Source organism: Capra hircus, chromosome 26, assembly GCF_001704415.2.
Source record: "Capra hircus breed San Clemente chromosome 26, ASM170441v1, whole genome shotgun sequence".
Classification (NCBI taxonomy): Eukaryota; Metazoa; Chordata; class Mammalia; order Artiodactyla; family Bovidae; genus Capra; species Capra hircus.
The window spans coordinates 29399630-29423523 of NC_030833.1; the positions used below are offsets into that span (position 1 = coordinate 29399630).

Sequence of the window (23894 nt, forward strand, 5' to 3'; positions counted from 1 at the left end):
TAGGTCCTTATTAGTAATCTATTTTATATATAGTAGTATGCATGTATCAATCCCAATCTTGCAATTTATCCCTTTCCTCCTTTACCCCCCAATAACTGTAATTTTAACAACCATTTATTGGGTGACTGGTCTGTGCTGGGCACTTTTCCAGGTGCTAGCGAAACCAGTGAACAGGTAGACAAAATTTTTCTTTACTTTCTCTGGCAAGAAGTAGAGGGAGAATGTGTCATAAATATTTTAATCTTGAAACCAGTTAGTATTGTGAAGAAAACAAAACAAGGTAACAAAAAATACCCTAACTGAGGTGTTTATGCAATGACACTGAAGTAGGTAATGTCTGAACTGTGACCTGAAAGATCAGAGTCACGCCTTACTAAGATATAGGGAAAAAACCTTCCCGACAGAAGGAAGAACAAAGTCAATGGTGTGTTCAAATGAAAAAAAGAAAGGCAGCTGGTATGGATGGGGCAAACTGAATGAGGGAGAAAGTGGTGGGAAATGAGGTTAGTGAGATGACCTGGGGCCAGATCATATAAGGACTTCTGGGTCACAGGTAAGGAGTTTGGACTTCTTGTTAAGTGTAAAGGAGAGCCCCTGGCAGTTTTGAGGTAGTTAAATATGGCATCATCTGATTTACCCTTTAGAAATACACTAGTTACCACACAGAGAAGGGGGCAGGGCATCTGGGGCAGTGAGGAGAGAATAAGAAGAGCAAGTTGAAAGCAGAGGAAGGAAGACCAATTGGAGCTGATAACATAATCAAGGCAAGAAGCAGTCATGGCTAAGGTTAGAAAAGGCAGATTAGGAAGTGCTTAGAAGAAAGCTATTTTACCCTTACAAGAGAGGAAGAAGGAGAAAAGCCCTGTTGAGAATTATAAATCTGGGTTATAATACACATTTACTTCAGTACAGTGATTTACTTCTTCAGTAGGGCCAATCCTTCAAATATTTAATCTGGTACATCAACCTGGATAGGAACAAAACCAGGGTTCTTGCTCCTTGTAGGCAGAAGAAACAAGAAAAAAATAAAATAAATTCAAGAGTTTTGCAGGGAATGGTGGGGGGGGGAGGATTTTTTTTTTTTTTATGGTCTATACTATTCTCTATTGACTACTGCCAGGCTTTAGTCAAATAAGGATATAAAAACATTGGTTTAAAGTTCTTTTTCTTATTGTTTTCCCTTGATTTCTCTGTAAAAACAGCTCTTAAAAAAGTCAATACTCTCTTGGTTAAATTAAGAGGAAATGATATTGTCTCCATTTTGATTAGGACTGAAAGAATAAGTAAGTATACCTAAGGATGGAGATGGTGACAACAGAGAGATCCAGAACAGTTCTAGAATTTACAAAGAGCTAGGGTAGAAAACAGAAAGGGACTCTTAGAAGGCTCGGTAGAGCTCTCTGGCACTTGAGCATCTTTTAACAAAAGAGTTTCAAGAGAAACGGAGAGAAATTTGGCCATAAATTGAACATGCAGAGTAAACGATAACAAATGCTCAAAAGTAGAACCATCACTTTTAACACTTCCACTTAAAAAAAAAAATCTCTATAACTTTCAGTGACCAAAGAAGTAGTCTACTATCTTTTGGGGCAAGGGGTAAGAGTGCAAATGAAAAGAAAATGGTGACTATAGGTACAGAATGGGACAAACATTTCAACAGGAGTAAACATCACATTTCTCAGTAGGATTATTCCATTAATATTGTAACAGCTTCTACTAAATATGATTACATATTGGGTGAACTCATAAATATGTCAGGTCTGATTAGTGAACATGGAAGACAGGAAGGGGCAGATTTGTCAGCAGAAGGAAAGTTCACATTATGAATTTGACTGGTTTCTAATAACCAACAAGAAAAGCTTGCAATCACTCCAATTCTTTTAAATAAAACTCACCAGAAAATGAACTCACAAATGCCCCAGTATATGATTAAAGACTGGACACTTAGCAGTCTTTTTTTTTCCTATTAATTACAGGAAAAGCCATATAAAAAAATTTACCAGAACCACAACAAAGCCATTTTTATTATTTCCGGATTTCTGAGGAAGTTAAAGGGATAGGATAGTCACTTGACATTTTTAGGTTTCAAACAGGGGCTCTTGTTTCTGCAGTGGTTTCTCTCATGGAACTTCATAGCTTCCAGGGTGATAGGTTCTTTTGTTCTAAACCAAGAAGCTCACAGCAGTTTAATTTACTGCTGCATTACTATAGCTACTAACTATGCACACCTCCAAGGCTGGTAAACCCACTGATGTAGATAGTGCCACCTTAAAAGGATTTTTGGATGGGTCTTAGTGATGAGGGGGAAAAAAGGACATAATGTTTAATTATAAGAAATGATTGAAATAGGCACAGACATACCCCGGGTGCCTCTGCACTGCAGCAAGCTCTAAACTTGTTATCGTTAATGGTTTAAATTTCACTGTGCTAATCATTTCAGGACACAAGCCTTTCTTGATAATCTAATGAATTATTCCAACATCCTTCAGCAAAAAAAAAAAAAAAAAAAATCCTCCATGACAGCACTAATTACAAGACGTTTTCCCAGTGCTTATGTAAAATATGACAGAGCAGCAGCTTAGGGAATTGCAGAAAACTGCTTCTAATTTCCACTGAGAAACTGACAAACACCTCTCTTTCATCTCTCCCAGCTCTCAAGTAAGATTTAACTTTCTCATTTAGTTAATTACCGAGTGAGGATCATCATTTCCCCGGATCGGAGCGGCACAGAGCCTTTATCGTGTTAACTTGTGAACTTGATCGATGGCTGCTGCTAAAACTTAATAACTTCACCCCCTGGCAAATTGTAAGATAAATATAATAGGAGAAACTCTGACAGTAAAAACCTGCCAGAAATGAGCGCTGTGTTTATGTTTCTTTGCAGGCAGCAAAAAAAAAAAAAAAAAAAAAAAAACACAACAACCGACAGCTTATTACTGGTTGCGTGTTACTTATATTTAAAAGACTCCAGGCAGTTAACTTTCTACATACTGTTAAAACTTTGCTCACAAGATGGGGAAAAATGAGAAAAAGCAGCAGTGATGCAGACTCGGGGAAATGAGGGAAGAAGAAAAAAATAGGGAGAAGGGCAAAGCAAGGGAATATACTGTGTAAAATCTTTTAAAATGTCATGTTTATCATATAAAATGTTCAACCAGCACAAATAGGCATAAAATCCTTAAAAAATAATAAAACACTGTATGAACTATATCTATGAGCAAAGCGAGAGAATTTCACTCACTCAAATTTTTTTCAATGACCATAAGTCCATGCCTGAAGAATCCAATTAACTGTAGAATTCTTAGATCTCTTCTCAAAAACCCCTGCAGCTAGAAAACCACTTACTAACTACACCATTTAACCCTTTCTGAAACAAGTATACTATAGCTAGGAAATGCATAACTGTCTAGAGCACTTCATCTAGCCTTACATTATTCACCTTCCATTCCTCAGCTAGCCAATTGAGAAGCAGTCTGGATTTTTTTTTTTCTCCTTTTGGTCAAATTTGAATCTGAATTTGGAATTTTAACATTTAAATGAACAAAGTGGTACCATGGCCTAGTACAGTATGAATTTTAAGCCTTTTATAACCAACAGTAGCAAGGAAAATAGACAAGGTATAACAATGAGGTGTAACAATGATAGAATACCTGCTCATCAATGTCAGTGCCCTCTATCCCTCAAAACTGAAAACAAATCTGTATGTAAATCGCTAAGTCTATTATACTGACCACCCTCACATTACAGAAATATTACCAATAAAACAAAATATGAACTAAATTCTGGGAAAAGTAGAGAAAGGCACAAAAGGTCTTATAGGACTTATGAGTTTAAGCCTAACTTGTGAGATAGTTTTTAAAATCCACTATCTGATATGTTATCACCAAGCGCTAAAGGCTACATGTTGCAATCAAGGGGCCACCATTTTGAAAGTTGAAAGGAAGACTGACATTAAAACGGCAAATTCATATTCAGCAGAGGATCAAATTTGATTTCTTTTTTTTTTGGTTTTTACTTTCTTTAAATAAGGATTATTGGGGTCAAGCAAAGAAAGACTGATTTAAAAAAAAAAAAAACAGCAGCATTTATAACAAACTTTAGAAAATATGAAAAATACAGAAGCACAGAGAACATAAAAATGGCCCGTAATTTCCATCATCAACAAATAAACAATATGCACATTTTGGTGGGTATGTATCTTTTTGGTCTAAAAAAATTATCAGTGCATTATTTGATTGAGAGAGTGTTTCTATGTCACCTAGAGAATTCTTTGTCTATAACATCAAATCAATTAGAATGGGCAAAATTTATCTCCTTTGCTGAACACCTCAGAGAGGTCAAGATCTGATCCCATAAGATACAGAATTTTAAGTGACTGGAAGTGTGGGAAGCAGGGGAGAGGAGAAAGAGGAGGAGAGAGGAGGGAGGGGGTGAGGAGGAGTGAGAAGGATGGGGAAGGGTGAGAAGAAAGGGAAGGGAAGGAGGGAGACACAGCAAGCAAGGAAGAGGGGAAAGGTGAGAAAGGAGAGGAATGAAAGTGACTGGGGATGGGTAGAGAGTGGGTAGGAGAGAGGAAAGAAAAGGAAAGGCTAGGCATGGGTAGGAAGAAATGGCTAAGGGGAAAGAGATGAGGGGCTAGGGAAGAGATGGAGGGAGAGACGGAAAGTAGGGATGAGATGAAGAGAGATGAGGAGAAAAGGAATAAATAAAACCAAATGCAAAAGGGGCCTAGCATTACCAAGTTCACCTGCCCTAAGAGAAACAATATGTCTGCCAGGCAAAAAAGTCCTCTCCCCCACAATAAAAATGAAGAGGGAGACGGGATGAAAAACTATTTTTCTAAATCACTAGTTAATGTTTCAGGCAGAGTAATAAAGTTTAACTGTCTGGAATCTTGTTGCTCTTTCTGTAAACTTCCTCAGATAGAGGTTGCTTATCTGGATGTTAAATAATGTTAATAGTACCAAAATAAAATTTCTGTGATGGAGAAAGTTTTAACTAAGAGTCTTCTCCCTGACTTCCCCCTCATATCCTCCCTTTATTTTAGCATCAGAAAGCTAATTTCTACCAATAAACGATAGGGAATGACAAGAGGCACTGGCTGCCAGAGAGAAACACAGAGACACACTTAAAATGCAATTAAAAAGGACACAGGAAAATACAGTTAATTTAAAATAAAGAAGAAAAAACTATCCTCCTCCTCTTTGTGCACTAATCCTTACTTTTTTTTTTTTTGGTCCAATAAAAAGGTCTCAATGACTTGGTAAAACTTGCTCCTGAAGAAAGCCTTTGAGAAGCTACATCTAAAACCTGGATTAAGAAAATACAAGGCTTTTGGGATAGGATCTCAAGAAGCCATCTCAGCTTTCTCGAAGAAATTCAACTCCTTCCAAATGCTTGTTAATGCATGTTAAATGCAGCAAGAAATAATCCTATGGGGCAGCAGCACAGGCCTCTTAGCTGCAGTGCATGAAGTAAATGACTTGTAACTTCTGGAAGTCTTGGTTATCTGCAGGTAAAACTTTAATAACCCTTGGAGCATCAAGGGACAAAAGACATTTATCTCTGGAATACGTGGGTAATTGTCTTCTTAATTTATCCAGAAAAAGCTTAGTTTGGATGTAGCATCTGCTTTTTTTTTTTTTTTTTAAGCAGAAGTGATCAAAATAACTTGCTCAAATTCACAGAAGTTATTAGATTTCAGATCAGACTGCAAAATGCAGTTGTTGTGTTAAGTGTATAGTTTTTCTAAACTGATATTTTGGATCTTCTCTTACCAATAAGAATGTTACTATCACTACATTGATGCTTTGTCTGTAAGTATGCTAACTTTAATCCACTGTTTTCTAAGATTAGTTTCAACATTTTTATATTAAAAAATACATAAAATATTACTATGTAAAAATTCAAGAATGAGAGTAAAATTGAACTTACAATGAGTGACATTTAACAACTGCAGAAGAATGGAAAGAGCAAAGGAAAGACTTCGAAATATGTTTCATGATATGAAATAAAAGACATTTGAACATTTGACTTTTTTTTCATTTTCAATCTTTCAGAGCAATTGCCAAAACATATTCCCACAACACTCAAATCTAGTGAGGGAAAAACAATAAGGAAGTTATTAGCATGGTAACAAGATTCTCAACACAGTACCCTAATTTTGAAATTCCACTTTTCTGATTTTTTCAGTAAATACAGAATGATTCTTCCAATCTGTAGGGTATAGAGTACATTTTGCTTCCTTCAGACTTTGTACTTCATTTTAGTAATCAGCAAAGACAGGGCAGAAACCAGACTGAAATTCCAGCTGTCATCAGCATTCACCCTCGTTTTCTTTCAAAAATTAGCAGAAAAACGATTACTGTGTGATTTTGTCTGAAGGTTATTTATATTTCCCCCACATGGGCACTATTTTTATGGGGTTTCATGGGCCAGAGACTGCAGATTTTTGGTGTTCTGGAGAAAATACTGAATCTTGAGTGTCACAAAAATTTTCTTTTCTAAATGGAACAAATCTCTACCAGGGATTTTGTGTTTGTATACTAAGAGTGAAGGTGGGATGAGAAAATGAAAATCAGGAAGATAGTTACTTCCATACTGTTTACAAGCTTGTTTAAGAAATGGAATTGTGGTCTTTTCTTTGCAGAACTTGGCTTTTCTTAAAGGATGAAAATTTCTGTAAAGACACTTCCTGGTTTACTACACAGTTTTTCACTTCGCCTAGGTGTGGCTTAAGCTCACATGCAGCACTATAAATATGAAACACAAGGGTAACAACTTTTTTCAGTGAAGTTTTCCTATGAGCCAAATGCACTCTACTTCCATTTTCTGTTTAAGGAATAAACAGAGGCTTTGGAAATTTCATGCTTTGGAAACAAACCACTACAAAAAGTTCTCTTATAGTTGAGTCACATGTAAACGGCTCTACAGCAAAAGTTAGACAGCACGGTGGCCTAGTCCCATCACTAATTAGCTATGTAATCTTGGCTAAGTCTCTACTGTTTGGGATCTCCTCTATAAAATGAGTGGGTGAATGGAATAATCTGAGGCTCAGTCTGGCTTTTATTTTTGAGTTTACGGTTCAGTTCCATGTAAATTAAAATAGAACTGAGGGAATACATTTACAAAGAGAATCATTCTTCACATTTTCTTACTAAAAAGCTAACATATTAGAGTTTAAGAAAACATACCTCAAGCAAAAAGAAGTATATTTCATAATATTATTCAGTCAAGCAATATATTCCAAAATCCCAAGAGTCAGTCAAACTTTCCTGCAACAATTGAGCTTTTAATGCAAAGAAATGCTATCATTCTGAGTGTGACTGTTACGCAGGTAACATTACTATTCTTTTACTTTGCTTTACTTAACCATAGTTAAGAATTTAAAACTTTATGGTATAACTTTTCTCAGGGCTGACACAGATCTGAAGACTTAATGATATCGTGACACTTTGTGTCTCAATGTGTCTCACTTCTTTCATAATTTACTCTTTTATTTCCCCATCCATCTTCCTCTATGCTGCTGCTAAGTCGCTTTAGTCGGGTCCCACTCTGTGTGACCCCATAGACTTGCAGCCCTCCAGGTTCCTGGGATTCTCTAGGCAAGAACACTGGAGCAGGTTGCCATTTCCTTCTCCAGTGCATGCATGCATGCTGAGTTGCTTCAGTCGTGTCCGACTCTGTGCGACCCCAAGGACAGCAGCCCCCCAGGCTCCTCTGATCCCGGGATTTTCCAGGCAAGAACACTGGAATGGGTTGCCATTCCCTTCTCCATCTTCCTCTATAATTCCCGGTATTTACGGTGTTCAAGAAAATTTTAAATAAATAAATGTATCTATTAAAAATTCCTTTATTTCACAAGGAGATAAAATATTTTATCAATTTAATGCATCAATTTGTCTTATTTAGGGCCAAATCAAAATAGTAGGGCTACATGAAGAGTCTGCAAATAGATATGAAAAAATTACTGGGATTCTCTTAATGCTTTCTATCAAGATTATAGTGGTCATGATCTGATGGCTGCTGCTCTCTGCTGGTTTAATTTTCAGCCTTTTAGCCCAGAGCCAGCTCTTAGAGACCTTTTTCTGTCGGATTCCAAAGGCCATCAAGTGTCCTCAAGGACAAAGTGATATATTAGCTACTGTAATAAAGGAGACTATGTATAAAACACTAAGCACAGGGTCTGGCACAAAATGCCTAATAAAGGTAATCATTATCATTTGCTGGTATGTAGAAACCATCTCAGCAATGGTAGATGTAGAAACCTGTATCAGGACCGGCCCATTAAACTTTGAAAGTAAAATTTTAACTGAAACTCCATACCAAATTCCCCAGGAAAGGGAAATATGAGTTGGAATATTTTAAAATATGCTAACTTGTCTGGCCACCATTAGCTGATGTGATTGGGGACAGAACTGTGAAGGAAAAAAAAAAGAAAATTTAAGATGTGATTAGACTGTAAGAACAGCTCAAAGGCTCTGGGTGAGAAAACTACAACTTAGGGAATTTTCGTGTATACTGAGTTATCTCATTTAAACAAATATATTGAGGACTTGCTATGTGTAAGTGCCTAATGGAACTCTCATTAACTGCTGGAGATAGTATAAATTGGTACCACCAGTCAGGAAATTCTAATTTCCCTCCTAGTGACACATACAACAGAATACATGTATTCACTGCACATACTGACCAAAAGATAAATACCAAAAAATTTTGTAGTTATCAAAATCTGAATGGACACATATATTTGGTATATTTACATAATGACATACTACACATCAACAAAAATAAATAAATTACAGCTATATGCAATAATATGATTCTCAAAAACATTATGTTGAGGGAAGTAAGTTAGACAGTAAAGAATATACACTGAATGATGCCATTCACACAAAGTTCAAAGCCAGGCAAAACTAACACATGATGTTAAGCAGTGAGGAGAATGGCTAGCCTTGGGAGGGGAATGACAAAGAAGGCAGGAGTGGGTTTCTGGTACGGGTTTTTTCCTTTCTTCCTTCTCCTTTTTTTAATCTTGCTAGTGGTTATACAGATATGTTCACTTTGTGAAAGTTTGCTGAGCCAACCTCAGGGTCTCCTGAATACTGTATTGGAAACAGCTTATTGTATTCATAAAAAGAGAAATAAGGGTGGATAAAGTCCTGTTTGGTTACAGATACATAGTCCTAACCCTTATTTTCTGATATAAAGGAAACAGGGAGTTCTATAAAAAAGATTTAAAATTTTGCCATGGCACAGCTTTAGCCTCTATTTTCACTTACGACCCTTTGGCCACATACAGACAACTGTTCCCATATGCCACTACTCTGAACAAGGTTAGAGCTCCCTCTAGCACTTTTAACTAAGTAAACATCACAGGCCCTTACAGAGCTGACACAGTTTGGTGCTGCCCACGGTTAAATGCAATATGGCGATTTTTATTTTTAATTTGCTTTAATTGTTGCTACGGTATGAATAATTAATAGGCTGCCTAAGCCAGTTTTGTAAAGTTCACAATACAGAAAGCCAGGAGAGAAATATCTACTTAGAAAGGAGGCTTAAAAATGGTTATAACTGCTACAATATTAGAGAATTTGGAGCATTTATTCATAATTTGTGGCAACATTTATGTCTCACCAACAAAGAAGCATGCTACCCAGCACTTCCTACTAAAAAATTCTTCTAATCTTCATCAATTTTTCTCTTCACGGCTTCACAACTATTGTATGTACAGTATCAAATAAGAGCAAAGTAGGTCAGTGTTGGAGAACCTTGCTCTTCAGTGGAGGAAAAGAGGAAGGTTTGGCTGTAAACACTTAACCTAGTTCCATCCATTCTAAAACAAGTATTTATTAGCATTAAATAACCCCCTGGACAATAGAGGCTATTCAAATTAGCCTGTATTCTTTTCCCATGCTTGTAAATTCCCTTCTCCACTGAGACCTTAACCAATGGAAATTATGTTATCAATGTTTCCACTCAGGAATGTCTGTTTCATGTTTGGATATGCCAGAAAGTATAATTTAGTTATGATGTTGCAATCCTACACATTTCAGGCGGAATTTGAGCAGTCTCTGAAAGTTCAATGATTATAATACACAGCATCTGGGAATGTAGCCAGAAATAAAAGGGGCTTCGTTTTTCATTGTTGGATTTTAAACCTTCCCCTCCCTGAAAGAAACACTGCTTATCAACACTCTGGTTAAAATTAATACACATATAAAATCAGTTAATTAATAAGTTCCTTGAATCAAGGAGAGAGAATTAAAAAGAAGAGAATATAAAGAATTAAAGTAAACTCATTTTAGCCAAGACTATTATGTGTTATTCATTATTTGCATACTAAAGTTAAGAAACAACATTTTTGAGCTATAATAAGAAATAAATATTTCCTATCAACCTTTTTTTAGCATACATATTCCTCAAAAAGTATGTCTAAAGTCATAGGAAACTTTAGCAATTTCCAAGGGAAATTTTTATCATTTTTTTGGTTAGCATTTTAAATGGAGATTAATACAAGTCAGTATGACTTCCTCTCTCATGCTCTGGTTACACACAAGCACTGCTCTGCCAAAGACAGTAGTACAGCATGGATGTCAGCACTGGATCTTTCCTGCACATACCACCACAAAGCCACGATGCCAAGTTACCACTTACTTTGGTTTTGCATCATGTCTGCTGGTCACATAACACGGCCACATTCACTCCAAGGGCAGCTCAAACTAGGGGTGAAATATTATCTGAAAACAGTGATTCATTAAGCTACTGAGAGCTTCAACCATGAGTTGTGTTTTTCCTAAGATAGGATCCACTACTGCTTCTCTTTTAAGTCACCTAATATCTGCTGGGAGCCATATATCATGAACTAGAACAAGAATGACAGATCTAAATTAACACAACAGAAAAGCTATTTGATGCTGCCTCTTGATTTCTGCGCTTCACTCTCTTTCGTGGCATCCAAAGGCTTCAGAACCCTGGCATTAATTAAGCCACAGTTTTATTACACACAATCAAAAGCCTGAAACGAAAAGCCCAGATAGTAAGAGGAGATTACAAGGTTCACTTAATAGTTTTATCTTTTTTGTGGTTGCTAATTGACGTATTTTAAATTTTTATCTCATATGGAATGCTGAAAAGGAAAATATCAGTACTGTAAGTGTAAGAGGAGAACACAAACCTAAAATGTATTACCGTATCATGATTTTACAGAACCAATTTGCATACTTCTGTGTTTTCCAAATCATGGGTACTTGTTAATAAATTGCTAACACTTAGTAGGCACCACAGAGAACTTTTTAGAAAATCCCCACACATTTGCTTCATCTGGCCTAATTTTTATGTACTAAAACACTAAACACAGTGACTGAAAACACACAGATATGGGGTCAGATAGTCTGGGTTCAAATTCTAGTTTTGCAACATATCTTGGGTAAATTGCTTAATACTTCTCAGTTATAGTTAATCTATATATAAAATGGGATTGTGTATGCTTAATGAGGTTGTCGTTGGGATTTGAGTTAGAGTGTATATAAAACCCTTAACCCTTAGTGTCTGGCACACTGTAAACATTCAATAAATAATGGTGCAAAAGGCTGTCAAATCTGATGACATAATCTCTGGATTTTAATACTTTAAATAATATATATCAGACTCAACAAATATAAGTTGAGAATCTACCTTCCACGAGTTAAAATTAGTTCTATTCAAACTCTACATTGACGGCAATTTATTTTTGCATACAATTTGCCTTTTATAGGTAACTTCTACTATATATTTTCAACTGAGGAGAAGCAGAGTAAAAACTCTAAAATTCAAACTTCTGAAGTTTCAAGAGAACTAAATAATAGCATTAATTGGAAACCAAGAGCAACCTAAATAGCTGACTAAAAGATTATTTGCATAAGCAAACAATTATATATAGAATGAATAAACAAGGTCCTACTATATATAGCACAAGGAACTATATTCAATATCCTGTGATAACCCATAATGGAAAAGAATATGAAAAAGAATGTATATTTATGTATAACTGGATCACTTTGCTATCGAGCAGAAATGAACACAAACTTGTAAATAAACTGTACTTCAATAAAACAAATTTTAAAACTTAGTTATATAAAGCTCTCACTTAGGATCTACTTTTATTGTATGTTCTCATGTTATAATGTTGAGACAGTGGCTCCTAGTGTCCAGGCTAGATCTATTCAAATTTACATTTCTCAGTACTCAAATCCTCGAAAAACAACCCATATCCTTTTATTATTGCAAATGGAATCTACTATAATCTGTAATACGATGTCTACACCTATTCCTTACCAAAATGTAAAACATAAAAATAGTTGTATTTCTTGGACTTATATTCAGAACCTACCTCTTCTCTAGAATTACCTAGAGGAAAAAGAAAATTCCTTCAACCTATCAAATTTAAAGTAAAAAAACCAAAAGACAAAAAACACTATACTAATCCTACCAAAAAAAAAAAAAAAAAAAGCCCCAAACCCACACATATTAAGATTCAAGGAAACTGATTTTTTTTTTAAGTTCCCTAATCCATCAGATTTTAAGTATGTCAACTATAAGAATAAGAAAAAATACACAAACTAGAAATGAACCTCACACATAGATGTAAATAAAGCCACTCTTTAGGTTGCCCATTAATCCACAAGTGGCATATTCATCTTATTTACAGTATTATACCCCCTGCCATGATATTCCATTACAGAGTCACGCTACACACTCCATAGTTAACACTGTAGGAACCATCTCTCTTTAAACACGGTTTTCTCTCTATTTCCCTTTAGGCTTGCTCCCAAGTTTTGTTTCTTGCTTCTTTTAATCTTTACAATTAAATTTCTTATGTTACTAGATATTCCAAGAAAATGTGGATAAAGTTAAAGAAGTACTGTCCGAGGTATAAAACATAATTAAATTCATGTTCATTTTTCTAGAAGTATTTCAACATTTCTGTTTATCATGGTCTTAGTGCTCCACGTGAGCAAGTGCTTCTTACATATATTTATATGTCAATCTTAACTATCAAAAACTTCTATCCTTTCCATTAGAAAATGCCTAGGGAGATTTTATATACACATACACACACAGAATAGTCATGTTTGTTAGCTTTTTGCTTCATTTGCTTTTGATGAACCTGTTTCTTAATTACTCACTGTCCCAAGCCTCCTCTTTACTGTCTGAAACATACAAGAAATTCAAAGTCCAACTATTAATTCATATACCCTCATCCTATCTTTATAATCACCCAAATGTCTAAAAGCATGCATGCTTACAAAAAAAAATATTTACTGAAGTATAATCACACTGAGCCTGGACTTTGAAGGGACTTTTTTTTTTCTTTTAGCTGATAAAACTAATTACCAAGTTTAACCAGGAAAAATAAGCTCTTGGTGTAAAAGGACTGACAATATATGTTTACACTGTAAATCCTGACGCAGAGATTTGGATGAGATTTGTATTCCAAAACAACTTCTATTGATAAAACAATTACTAAGGTAAGGTTACCACCTTCAACTGATTGTACCGAACTCATACTAAAGTTACCACACTGATACTAAATCCAATGACATGAGGTCATCTTCAGTCCTTTAAAGACCAGTATTTATAAGGTAGGTGATTATTACTGAGTAATAAGCATTTACATTTGCATAGAGTAGTGCAAAAGTAAAAATATCTTCTTTCTGAAGATACAAGAAAAAGAAAATGGATCTTTAAATACTCCTTATGTAGGAATAAATCCCAAACTAATAACTGAGGGTGATGAGGAATTTCGAAAAGATTATTGTAGCATCAGAGATACAACTGGTTCTGTACATAAGAACTTTAAATAAGGGTGTATCAGGTGAGCTACAAAGGACTAGACTAATGAAATTTTCTCTAAAGCAAACCCTACTGATGAGATTTGGGATTAGTAGAATTTAAGGTGACTTGGCAACTCTCTCTTTGTAAGGAAATTAAAAGAGAGTTTCTTAGTCATTCAGTCAGTTAGAAATTTCTGTTATTACCAGTGCAAACAAACAAAACAAGATGCTCTCAAGAAAAACAACAACAACAACAAAACCACAAACACATATATTTTAACACTGATCTTAAATCTTACTGGAAAAGAGCTCTAACAACAAGAACAAATATGGTAAGGTCATTAGGTCAGATGGAATTCCACAATTGTAGGAAAATGGAAAAATACAATTTAATTTTTGTAGAAACTTAGTACAGTCATTTAAATTCATAGCTCATTTGCCTTACAAGAAACTGAAGTCATGACACAAGAATAAAATTTTGCATGTATGAATACTGAGCTCATGAGTACTGAAAGGTTCAAAAGGAGAGCTCGAGTTTCACAAGCTTTATAAGTGATCTATTTACACCATATGACTAAGAACATACTTATTCATGGAGAGCTTATGAACCTAAGGCTTTTGGAACTGTCAAACTAGGAGGAAGGAGAATGAAAAGCCACAAAAATCCATAAAACTATAAGAATAAAAATCTCTCTTCCAGATTAAGGAATGCAGAAAAGTTATGCAAAATTCTAACAAGTGGGCTTTAACATATTAATATACACAATAGCACAGATCTCTCAGACAGTGAAGGGGGGGGGTAAGTTCTAAAGACTATTTAGTATTAAGTGACTGATACATTTAAGTCTTACTGAATATTTTCAGGAAAAGCTCATTATTGTTTAAAAAATTAAAACAAAAAATCAAGTTTTTGACAGAATTGCAAGAGCAGTACTGAAGATTTTTAGAGGGTAGGGGGATGGGTACTAGGAGGAAGTGAAGGGCCTTTGTTCTATGAGTTTTGCAAAGTAGAATATCAGGGACTCATTCTGCAAGTACAGTATTATAGGGCTGCAATAATGAATTTCCATTAGTTATATATATTATTTTAAAAGTCCTGTTAACTATGTCCTAAAAAAAATTAGTTTACACCTAACCTGAATATTTCATACTATAGGATCTTTTCTGTTAATTCTATACTCAGACGGGTACCTGTTAACTAGTTTTTATGTATTATTACTTTAAATAAATCCCTAAAACAACTATTACTATCAAGAAAACAAATTTATGTATCTTTGGGAGATAACTGGATTCATCTACATAGACTGTATTACTTGCTTTTACAGTAAATCACTAAACTTAAGATACAAATTCTAAAATACTGCAAATCCTGGTTGCCTTGTTTATTTTCACAAAGTCAAAGCCTGCCAAAGGCAGCCAAGAAAATGGGTGCTGATTTGGTAGAGAAAATCTGGCTCATTAACGTCTTCTGTAGTCTTATACCATATTTCCTAATATTTCAGGGATGATTAGCAAGGTTACTATTTTAGTAAAAGTGAACATTAAGTGGATGAACTAGCCTTTAGTTTCAGTTACTACCTGGATTTTTTCCTCCCTCTTCCTCTTATAAACACCATTCATTGATATTCAATTCTCAATTATATAAATTGAAGTAACACAGTCCCCCCACCCCACACGAAGATGTCAATGGCATAGTGAAAAAAACCAAATAGTGAATTTCCTAATAAACAGAATCAGGAAAGGAATAAAATTTAAACATGCCATAGCTTACACCTGGATGAGGGTCCTCTCATAAACAATTAAAAATGACAAGTCCTCTAAATCAGAAAACCCATATGGTACTTGCAAGGAAAACTCTATATTGGAGGGGTGGAATGTTGGGAGGCTGACAAGGTAGACCTTTTTAAGTTTTAATTTCTCTGGTTACTTGATTTTTTTTAAAAAATCAAAGGTTAAAAGCCAGAGTGAAATGCCGAGGAAAGTGTACTAGTAATCAAAGTTCTCAACGACCCCTGATAGAATTATCATCTATAAATCATTAATATAGCAACCATATTTGTGACAATACTTTGGAAAGTAGGCAGCCTTTTCTTACTTTCTTGGAGTTGAAGTAAAATTGGCATATACCATTATATTAGTTTCAAGTGTATAGGTAGTATTTTTTAAAGTTTTAAACCAGCTCTAGAGTAGAAACACAATGCCTGTATATACTACAACAAACGTGTGATGTAAAAACCAAAGTTGTTTTTTTTCATTTCCTCCTCAGGATTTGTGCCTGGCACTGTGCAGCTGTGGTGCTGCCTTCATCACTCCCTCTGTTTCCAGTCTTGCTAATTAAAAGGTTGATCACAGAACAATGCTCTTCTCATTAATTTCAGTGTTCCGATTGGGCAGGATCCCTGCTTACCCCACCTGATCTTTTCACACTGCTGAAGTTAATGTGACAGGAGCCCGAAGATGGATTACCTGCTGCCATATTGCCCATCACCTCCAATCAGGAGCTATCTGTGTAAACTGATTGTTCTAATTTGTTCTCATTATTTTTACAATATCAGGAGAAAATAACGCACACAGCTCACTGTCAAAGCCATGAAAATCAGCCATTAGTTAAACTCAGACACTGAGTGGCTTTATTAGAGGCACTGCAGTTTATTGATGTAGCTCCATTCAAACAAGGCGGCATTTGCTTCTCTAGAAGGAAATGTTTATACTGAAAGTAAATATTTATTGTAATAATACCCACAGCAACATGATATTTTGAAGAATCCTGTACTTATTTCATAAGCTTGGTTTTGACACAAATTAACAACAATGAAGAGTTGGGCTGACACAAGAAAGTAGATAACATTTAATACACACACAGTAGCATGAAAATCTATTAACTCGAATATGTGAGCACTCTTCATCTCCTATACCCTGTATAATAAGAAACTCTATTCTGTGACTACAAATGCTCATCAATCAATAAATAATAGAGGTTCTACTTTGCACAACACAACAACAAATATTCTTCTAAAACAGTAATTTTATGACTTAGGAATCAAAATGATTTCTATAATGATCATCCAGGTATAGGTCTAAAGGATAAAAACTGTATTCTTATACAATGTAAGTGTTCAACAAGAAAGATTACTAATCCTAGTATCATAGAAATTCACAATATACTTCAGAATTAGAAAATAAGAAGCATAATAAAGCCATCTAAGCAAACAATCATCTGCGTTTTAAACCCTTCATTAAGAGATGTTTCTTAAAGCAGAAGACAGAATTCTGTACAAAGGTTTGATAGTCAATGAGATAATATATTTAAAAGATTTGTCCTGGGCATAAAGAAAATATATTTTCCTGTTGTAAAGAAAATGCTAAACTCTAGCACAAAATATATTTTAATTTGGCATTTCTAGGCTTGCCTAGCTAAGAACATTTTGTAAAAATGTTATCTAAATGCTGCCTGAAAGGCATTTGGTTGGGGGAGGTGCTAGAGAAGGAGGGTTTAAATAACAGAAACTGATGCCTTTTAAATAAAGGAATTTAATCCACACATTCTACCCCCTTCTCCCCCACTTAGCATTAGAAGGAAACATGGCCTCCTCCTGTCTTCTTTCTATACTGAGATTCCTAGGTAATGTGAAGGCAAGAGTATGCCCTTCTTGCTGCTCCCCTTTTAATGGCCACTTTTCTTTTTCTAAGAAGCGTGTGCCATGCTTTTCTCCTTAAAATTCCTGCACTAAAAGACTGCACCATACTGCACTCCGCAAAACGTGCTGATGGCGCCAATTACAAGCCCCCAGCCGAACGCTCCAGCCCCCACCATTCGGGCAGATTTATGCGGACTCTTGCCGACGTTATTACAAGTCAGAGTTTATTGGGAAATTGTTACATTATGCGGAGTGTCTAACAAATTGCTTATGCTGCTATAATTGGATTACAACAGCCGCTTGCTCCCACCGGTAAGATTAGGCAAGTAGGACTCCTGCCGATCTCTGAGCGTTAGCAGTAATTTTATTTGCCTTGCCTCTCTCTTTCCTAACAACATGCCTCTCTCCCTGCCAGCTGTCTGCTGAAAAGGCACAGGCTTGTTCCTTGGCCCTAACAATGCAATTACAGCCCCGCAGATCGCACTGTTTGTGCATTAAGTACAGAGCCAAAACGAGGCGAATTGATCGTTTGACTTTTGGAGAAGCCATGTGATCTCTCGGTGCGGGTGATCCGACATGCATCAGCAGGCAATACTGCAGTCAGTTCTTGATGAAAAACTTCCTTCCTTTCTCCTGCTCTCTCCCAACCTTTCCTTTTTCACTGAGGGAGACACTGACTGGGCTCATCTCATGCTAATCTAGATCAACCCACAAAGACAAACTCAATCTTATTAGCACCCTGGCTAGATAGAAATGTGAATACATTCTAGCATCTTGAAGTGCCTCAGTCAGATATATCAGTGGTTCCCAACAGTTGAGCCACTGCTGCTATCTAAAAAATGGTTCATAATTCACTGAAGGGAAAAAGTTTACAGAAACACTAGAGTTCAAAAGAACTACAGAAAGCCTAGGTTCTGGCAAACAAAACTGCCTTGGAAAAGCTCTGTTATAAGTTCAGTCTATTCAAGGAGCCATCAAGAAATCAGCTCTTGAAACCCCTATCCTGCCTTTCTCCGCAGCTCTGCTCTGCTGAAGATGCTGGTGGCCGATGTGCAGAATCAATGCCTCTAAATTCAGGCTTAAAAACAGTCAGGCTGATCCCCACTTAGGGCAAAGTTTAACATATTTTCTTGACAGCTTTCAGTTTCTTTTTCTTGTTTGTGTAACAATGAGTTCAGGTAGCAAGTAGTTACTGTTACTCTAGACCATAATGCATGAAGATTCTCACTGGTGTCTTGACTTTTCTTTTTAATTAACTTTCTGGAAATGGCTGAAAATGACTTAGAATTTTACCAATTTTAATACAGATCAGGATTCCTGTTTACAGTTTCTCCTCCAGTGGCATATGCTACTTAGGATCCCTAAAGCTGATTACACAGCAAATGCGCAGTCAATCTGCTGATCCATTTTGGTGCCCTGTGTTTGTATTCTTAAATATCATGCACATCTAGAAGGTTATATATTCTCGTATCTTTAGTCAGACCAAATACACACACTCTTTATAATGAGGGTCCTTGATATTATTATTACTTCAAAGTGAGCTTGGAAAAGTCACTGTATTAGTATTTCTCAGCACTTCTCTGTCACCCCCATTAGCATTCATTAAATTCATATAAATATTTAAAGACAAAAAATATTACTTCTGAACTTAATTCCTGCCTGTTTAAAACAGCAATGAGCTTAATGTGTAATGCTTATACTTCACTTTATAATACTTTACTTATAATATGTATATCTTATACTTTTTCTAATCACATCAGCCTCAGTGATATGGTTAAATCTCAATATATTCTCCACAAAGCTACTCTTTAGACCCAACAGAGGAGCTTCTGCATAGAACAAACCATCTGACATGCTACTTGTGGAACAGTATATTAAAGAAGCCTGTTAACATGTAGTTTAAAACTCAAAAGAAACTCTGAACAGCTGAAATGCCTTATAAATAGCACAGACCCAGAGGAAGTGCAAACGTCTGCATTGTGAATTGTAGATCTTAATTACCGACAATGGCTGGTACAGCAAGTAGCACAGAAAAAAAGTGAAACAGTTGCACTGTTCATGGTTGGCAATAATTCTTCAGGAAAATATTTACTATCAATCAGTTATGAGAAAAGGGACTCTGTGCTCGTAAAACAGCACGTTGCTTCTCATACCAGGACCATTTTGCTTCAGCATAATCTGAATTTAAACAGCTTGTTTCCTGCGGATATAATTTTGGAAATAAATAAAACAAGTCTTCTATCAAAATCTGGAGTGAGTGGAAAGGAACATCACATTTTTCTGTCTCAGTCAGTTACAAAAAGATTATTAGTCTGAAGTAAAAACAGTAACAACAAACAACTACTACTATAATACAGAACACATCTACAAAGGACTGTGAAAGGGGTTTATTTTCTAAATACAAAGAGGCAGAACTTCTGTGACCTAGGCAGAAATCTAGGCAGATGGTTCAAAACAACTCAGTTTTAACTGTGGTGTGTGTGGAAGGGTGTATTATGGAAAAGCCTGAAACCAAAAAATTTCAATAATTAAATAAAGTCAATAAAAAGATAAAAATTAATGCTCTTTATTTTTCCAGTTAGCTTTCTTTACCAATTAAAAAACATCACAAAGGCTGACAATTAGGTACAACATGATTATTGATTTTAAAGACTAAGTTGGCAGTCAATAATGACTGTCCATTTAAAGCTACAATAAACACAGAGCTTATCATGTTCCAAACACAAATCTCATGAACTACAGGGCTATAATTAGTAAGAAGGAAGGCTATGGAAGAAATAAAAAACATCTCAATGCCTCCAAATATTACTTGGATTAAGTTATACTATGAAATGTCTCTTTCATAATTTTTATCTTAAAATATTTTCTTAAGACTCATTCTTAGAGATTCAAAGATTATGATTAACCCAGAGTAGCTGTAGTTTGCCTTACAACTTTACTTTCTTGTATTCTAAAGAAGACTAAGGGTCTCTTTTCATAGACCTATTATAAAACATGTATTTTAAGATACCCCTGGCAAAGAAGAGTCGCATCCATAGGTTAGGTTAGGGGTCCAAACCTAACAGTATTGCTATATTTAAAGGGACTAACTGGTATTAATATCTTCTCTAAAACTCATATAGACAGTATTCAGTAAGATCTTAGACTTCAATTACCATCTCCACCCAAACCAAAGTCACTCCTATCAGAATTAGTTGTTTTGAACTAGAGGACAAAAATGGTTGATATCACTGTATTATAGCTGCTCTCCTTGGAGATGATTGGACATTCAAGGCTACTGTGGAGCACAGTCTGAATCAATAATAGATACCAGTACCAAGTTAAAAACCACAGCCATATCAAGTACAGCAGGTGAAACTATCAGTTAAGGGCTAAAGGTGAAGAGCATGAAATAGGGACAAGCTTACAGACCTACAAAAATAATGGTAACTCATTATTTTTCAAAGGGCAAGCAATAAATGAGGCCAAGAGCAGCAGCAAAGAATCATGAGATACACATAATAAATGTAAATAAAAAAGGGAAAACTCTTTTCCTATTCCCATGTTATTGCACCTCACTGGAAACTGTTGCAAGAAAGAAATTTTTTCAGCTACATGTTTTTATTGGCCTTGACCAACTGATTATTTGGCTCAAATCTGAAGCAATGAAACAAAAGATGAAGATATGTGTCAATAAAAGGAACCAGAAAGTTAAGTGGGTTCCAACAGGAAATAAAGAAATCATTATTAAACTAGTATATTTAAGAAGATGATGAAAGGATATAGGTGGCAGAGTAATGTTAAGCAAGAATGGGATGAGAGGGTCACCATCTGGGAGCAACAAAAACAGATGAGAAGCAATGAGCAAACTTATTTCCTCACCCAAGAGCATAGAAGAAATTATGCCACTGTGCCTACATGCACCACTGAAGTAGAGGATAGGAGTGGGGGGAAAAAACCATCATACAGACATACACCAACATAACTACGTAGCTTAGAGATCCTGGCTTACAAAGTAGTGAGAAAACAAAAGGAACAGATGCTCACTTGGCCAGCTCTCAATGAAACTCATTAAAATCATCACCCTGTCCTTGGATCAGTGCTCATGCTAAGATTTTACCTTGTTTAGCCAGAAGTCACCCACTTGTGATGAAAACTGAAAACATCATGGCCAAAAATAAAAAGATTATTTTCAAAGGCCCAAATTATTGGTCCCCCATCTCAATGTACAAATGCTGGATATAAAACAGGGTCAATCAGCACTTGATGGCTGTGACTATATGACTGAAAAAATAAATGTTAAATTGTAATATTCAGATTTTATGGTAAATCATTAAGATGTTTTAATTTATGAACTTAACTGATTAATTCTACCTATTTCACCATAATTTTTAATAAATTTTGACATTTCTCTATGGCTCATTCTCAAAGGTTATATTTTGTATGATATATTTCCAGTTGATAAAGTAGGTCCTTTACCAACTGAAACTACTTCATGTTTTAAGAAATAAAACAAAATAAAAAATATTGCCATCCTTCAAGTTTTGTAGCAAAGAATGCAGACACATGATACGAAGCCTGGCTCTAATAACAGTAACAGACAAGCCTGAATGTATAATACAATAGATTAATTAAAGTTGGGAGTGTTGTAAAAGTGACAAATTCCTGAATAGTTATAAAAGGCAGTAATTTTGCAGATAGAGTAAAAGTCTGGAAATAGGGCCCATATGGGAATTTCACTTACTTCTGGAATAAGCAAAATGGCTGATATCTAAATTTAGGTCAAAGTTCCTGAGTAATTAGAGATGGAAAACCTGAGGCACAGTTGTTACAATTATTAGATTGTAAGAACTCTAATACCTAAGATTATTTTTTGTATCTAGTCTATTGATACAGTAAACATTTATACATGAGAAACAAGTAGCTCCATATGCATGATTAAACATACTTGTCCAGTCAGATCAAGACCTCCAAAGCAATATATTCATCAATAGCTACTCAATAAATATTAACAGTGATATAAAATAACTGGATTTTCTATAGTATATTTCACAATCCTACAAAGGTATACTCTATACTCAATTACATTTTAAAACCACCAATGGACTTATGAAAATAATTGTATTTTTTTTAACACAAATCTTTTTTTTTTTTTTTGGCCAAAGGTGCATCTAGAAAAGGTATGGTTTTTCCAGTATTCATATATGGATGTGAGAGTGGACTATAAAGAAAGCTGAGTGCTGAAGATGTGATGCTTTTGAACTGTGGTGTTGGAGAATACTCTTGACAGTCCCTTGGACTGCAAGGAGATCCAACCAATCCATCCTAAAGGAGATCAGTCCTGGGTGTTTATTGGAAGGACTGATGCTGCAGCTGAAACTACAATACTTTGGCCACCTGATGTGAAGAGCTGACTCATTTGAAAAGACCCTGATGCTGGGAAAGATTGAAGGCAGGAGGAGAAGGGGATGACAGAGGAGGAGATGGTTAGATGCCATCACTGACTCAATGGACATGAGTTTGAGCAAGCTCTGGGAGTTGGTGATGGACAGGGAGGCCTGGCATGCTGCAGTCCATGGGGTCACAAAGAGTTGGACACAACTGAGTGACTGAACTGAACTGAAACGTAGAATGTTTAGTTACCCAACTAGGGATCGAACCTGTGCCCCCTTCAGTTGAAGCTTGGAGTCTTAAACACTGGACTGCTAGGGACGTCCCACACAAATCTTATTTGTAATAAACCATAATTACTGTCAAGCAACAAATGTGAATTAGACTAAGGTGTGACCAGAGAACACAATCAAAAAACGCTGATGCGACTGAAGAGATAGAAACTCCAACTTGCAATCTGCTTTGGACCTAACAATGTTTGCTGTATTCTTTTTAACCATTCTATAATACGCTTTAATAGCAATACTGAGTAAAGATATCTATAGATAAACCATTGTTACGACGTGACATAACATATATTAATGTGTAATATTACTTACTTTGACCACACAATTTTCAGTCTTCATAGCAGTGCTTGCTAGACATACTGTCTCTTGATTTAAGCAGAGTCTGGCACAGCTGTTGTATGTCTGCAAAGATAATTTTTTTGAAATAAGTTTAGGTACTGAAATACTGTCAGGCAGTTTTCAAATTCTGTCCCATTTCTAAAAATCAACATACAAATAGATCCTATGTGTAAATTCTAGATTTATGGGAGCTGAGGGATAAGGCAGACATGGGGAAGTAAAGAAAGCGACAGCCCAAAAGTGCCACTGATGTGCCATGAACAAGTATGTGAGCAGTAGTGACTTCACTGTATATGAAAGGTAGAGGTGTCAGTTATTCAGAATGGGCAAAGGACTTGAACAGAGATTGTGCTGTGCTTAGTCAGACCCCCATGGACTGTAGCCTACCAGGCTTCTCTGTCCATGGGGATGCTCCAGGCTAGAATACAGGAGTGGGTTGCCATGCC

General features: G+C 35.7%; 1 protein-coding gene across 5 annotated transcripts in view; it reads right to left on the reverse strand.

Moving 5' to 3' along the window:
* The window catches only part of BTRC (beta-transducin repeat containing E3 ubiquitin protein ligase), a 182628-nt gene that overhangs the window by 39420 nt on the left and 119314 nt on the right, over window positions 1-23894 (reverse strand). For all 5 annotated transcript variants that reach the window (XM_018041149.1, XM_018041148.1, XM_018041147.1 and 2 more), the window contains one exon: window positions 23422-23511. In XM_018041149.1, the coding sequence (XP_017896638.1) occupies window positions 23422-23511 (90 nt within the window). The remainder of the gene's footprint in view (window positions 1-23421; window positions 23512-23894) is intronic.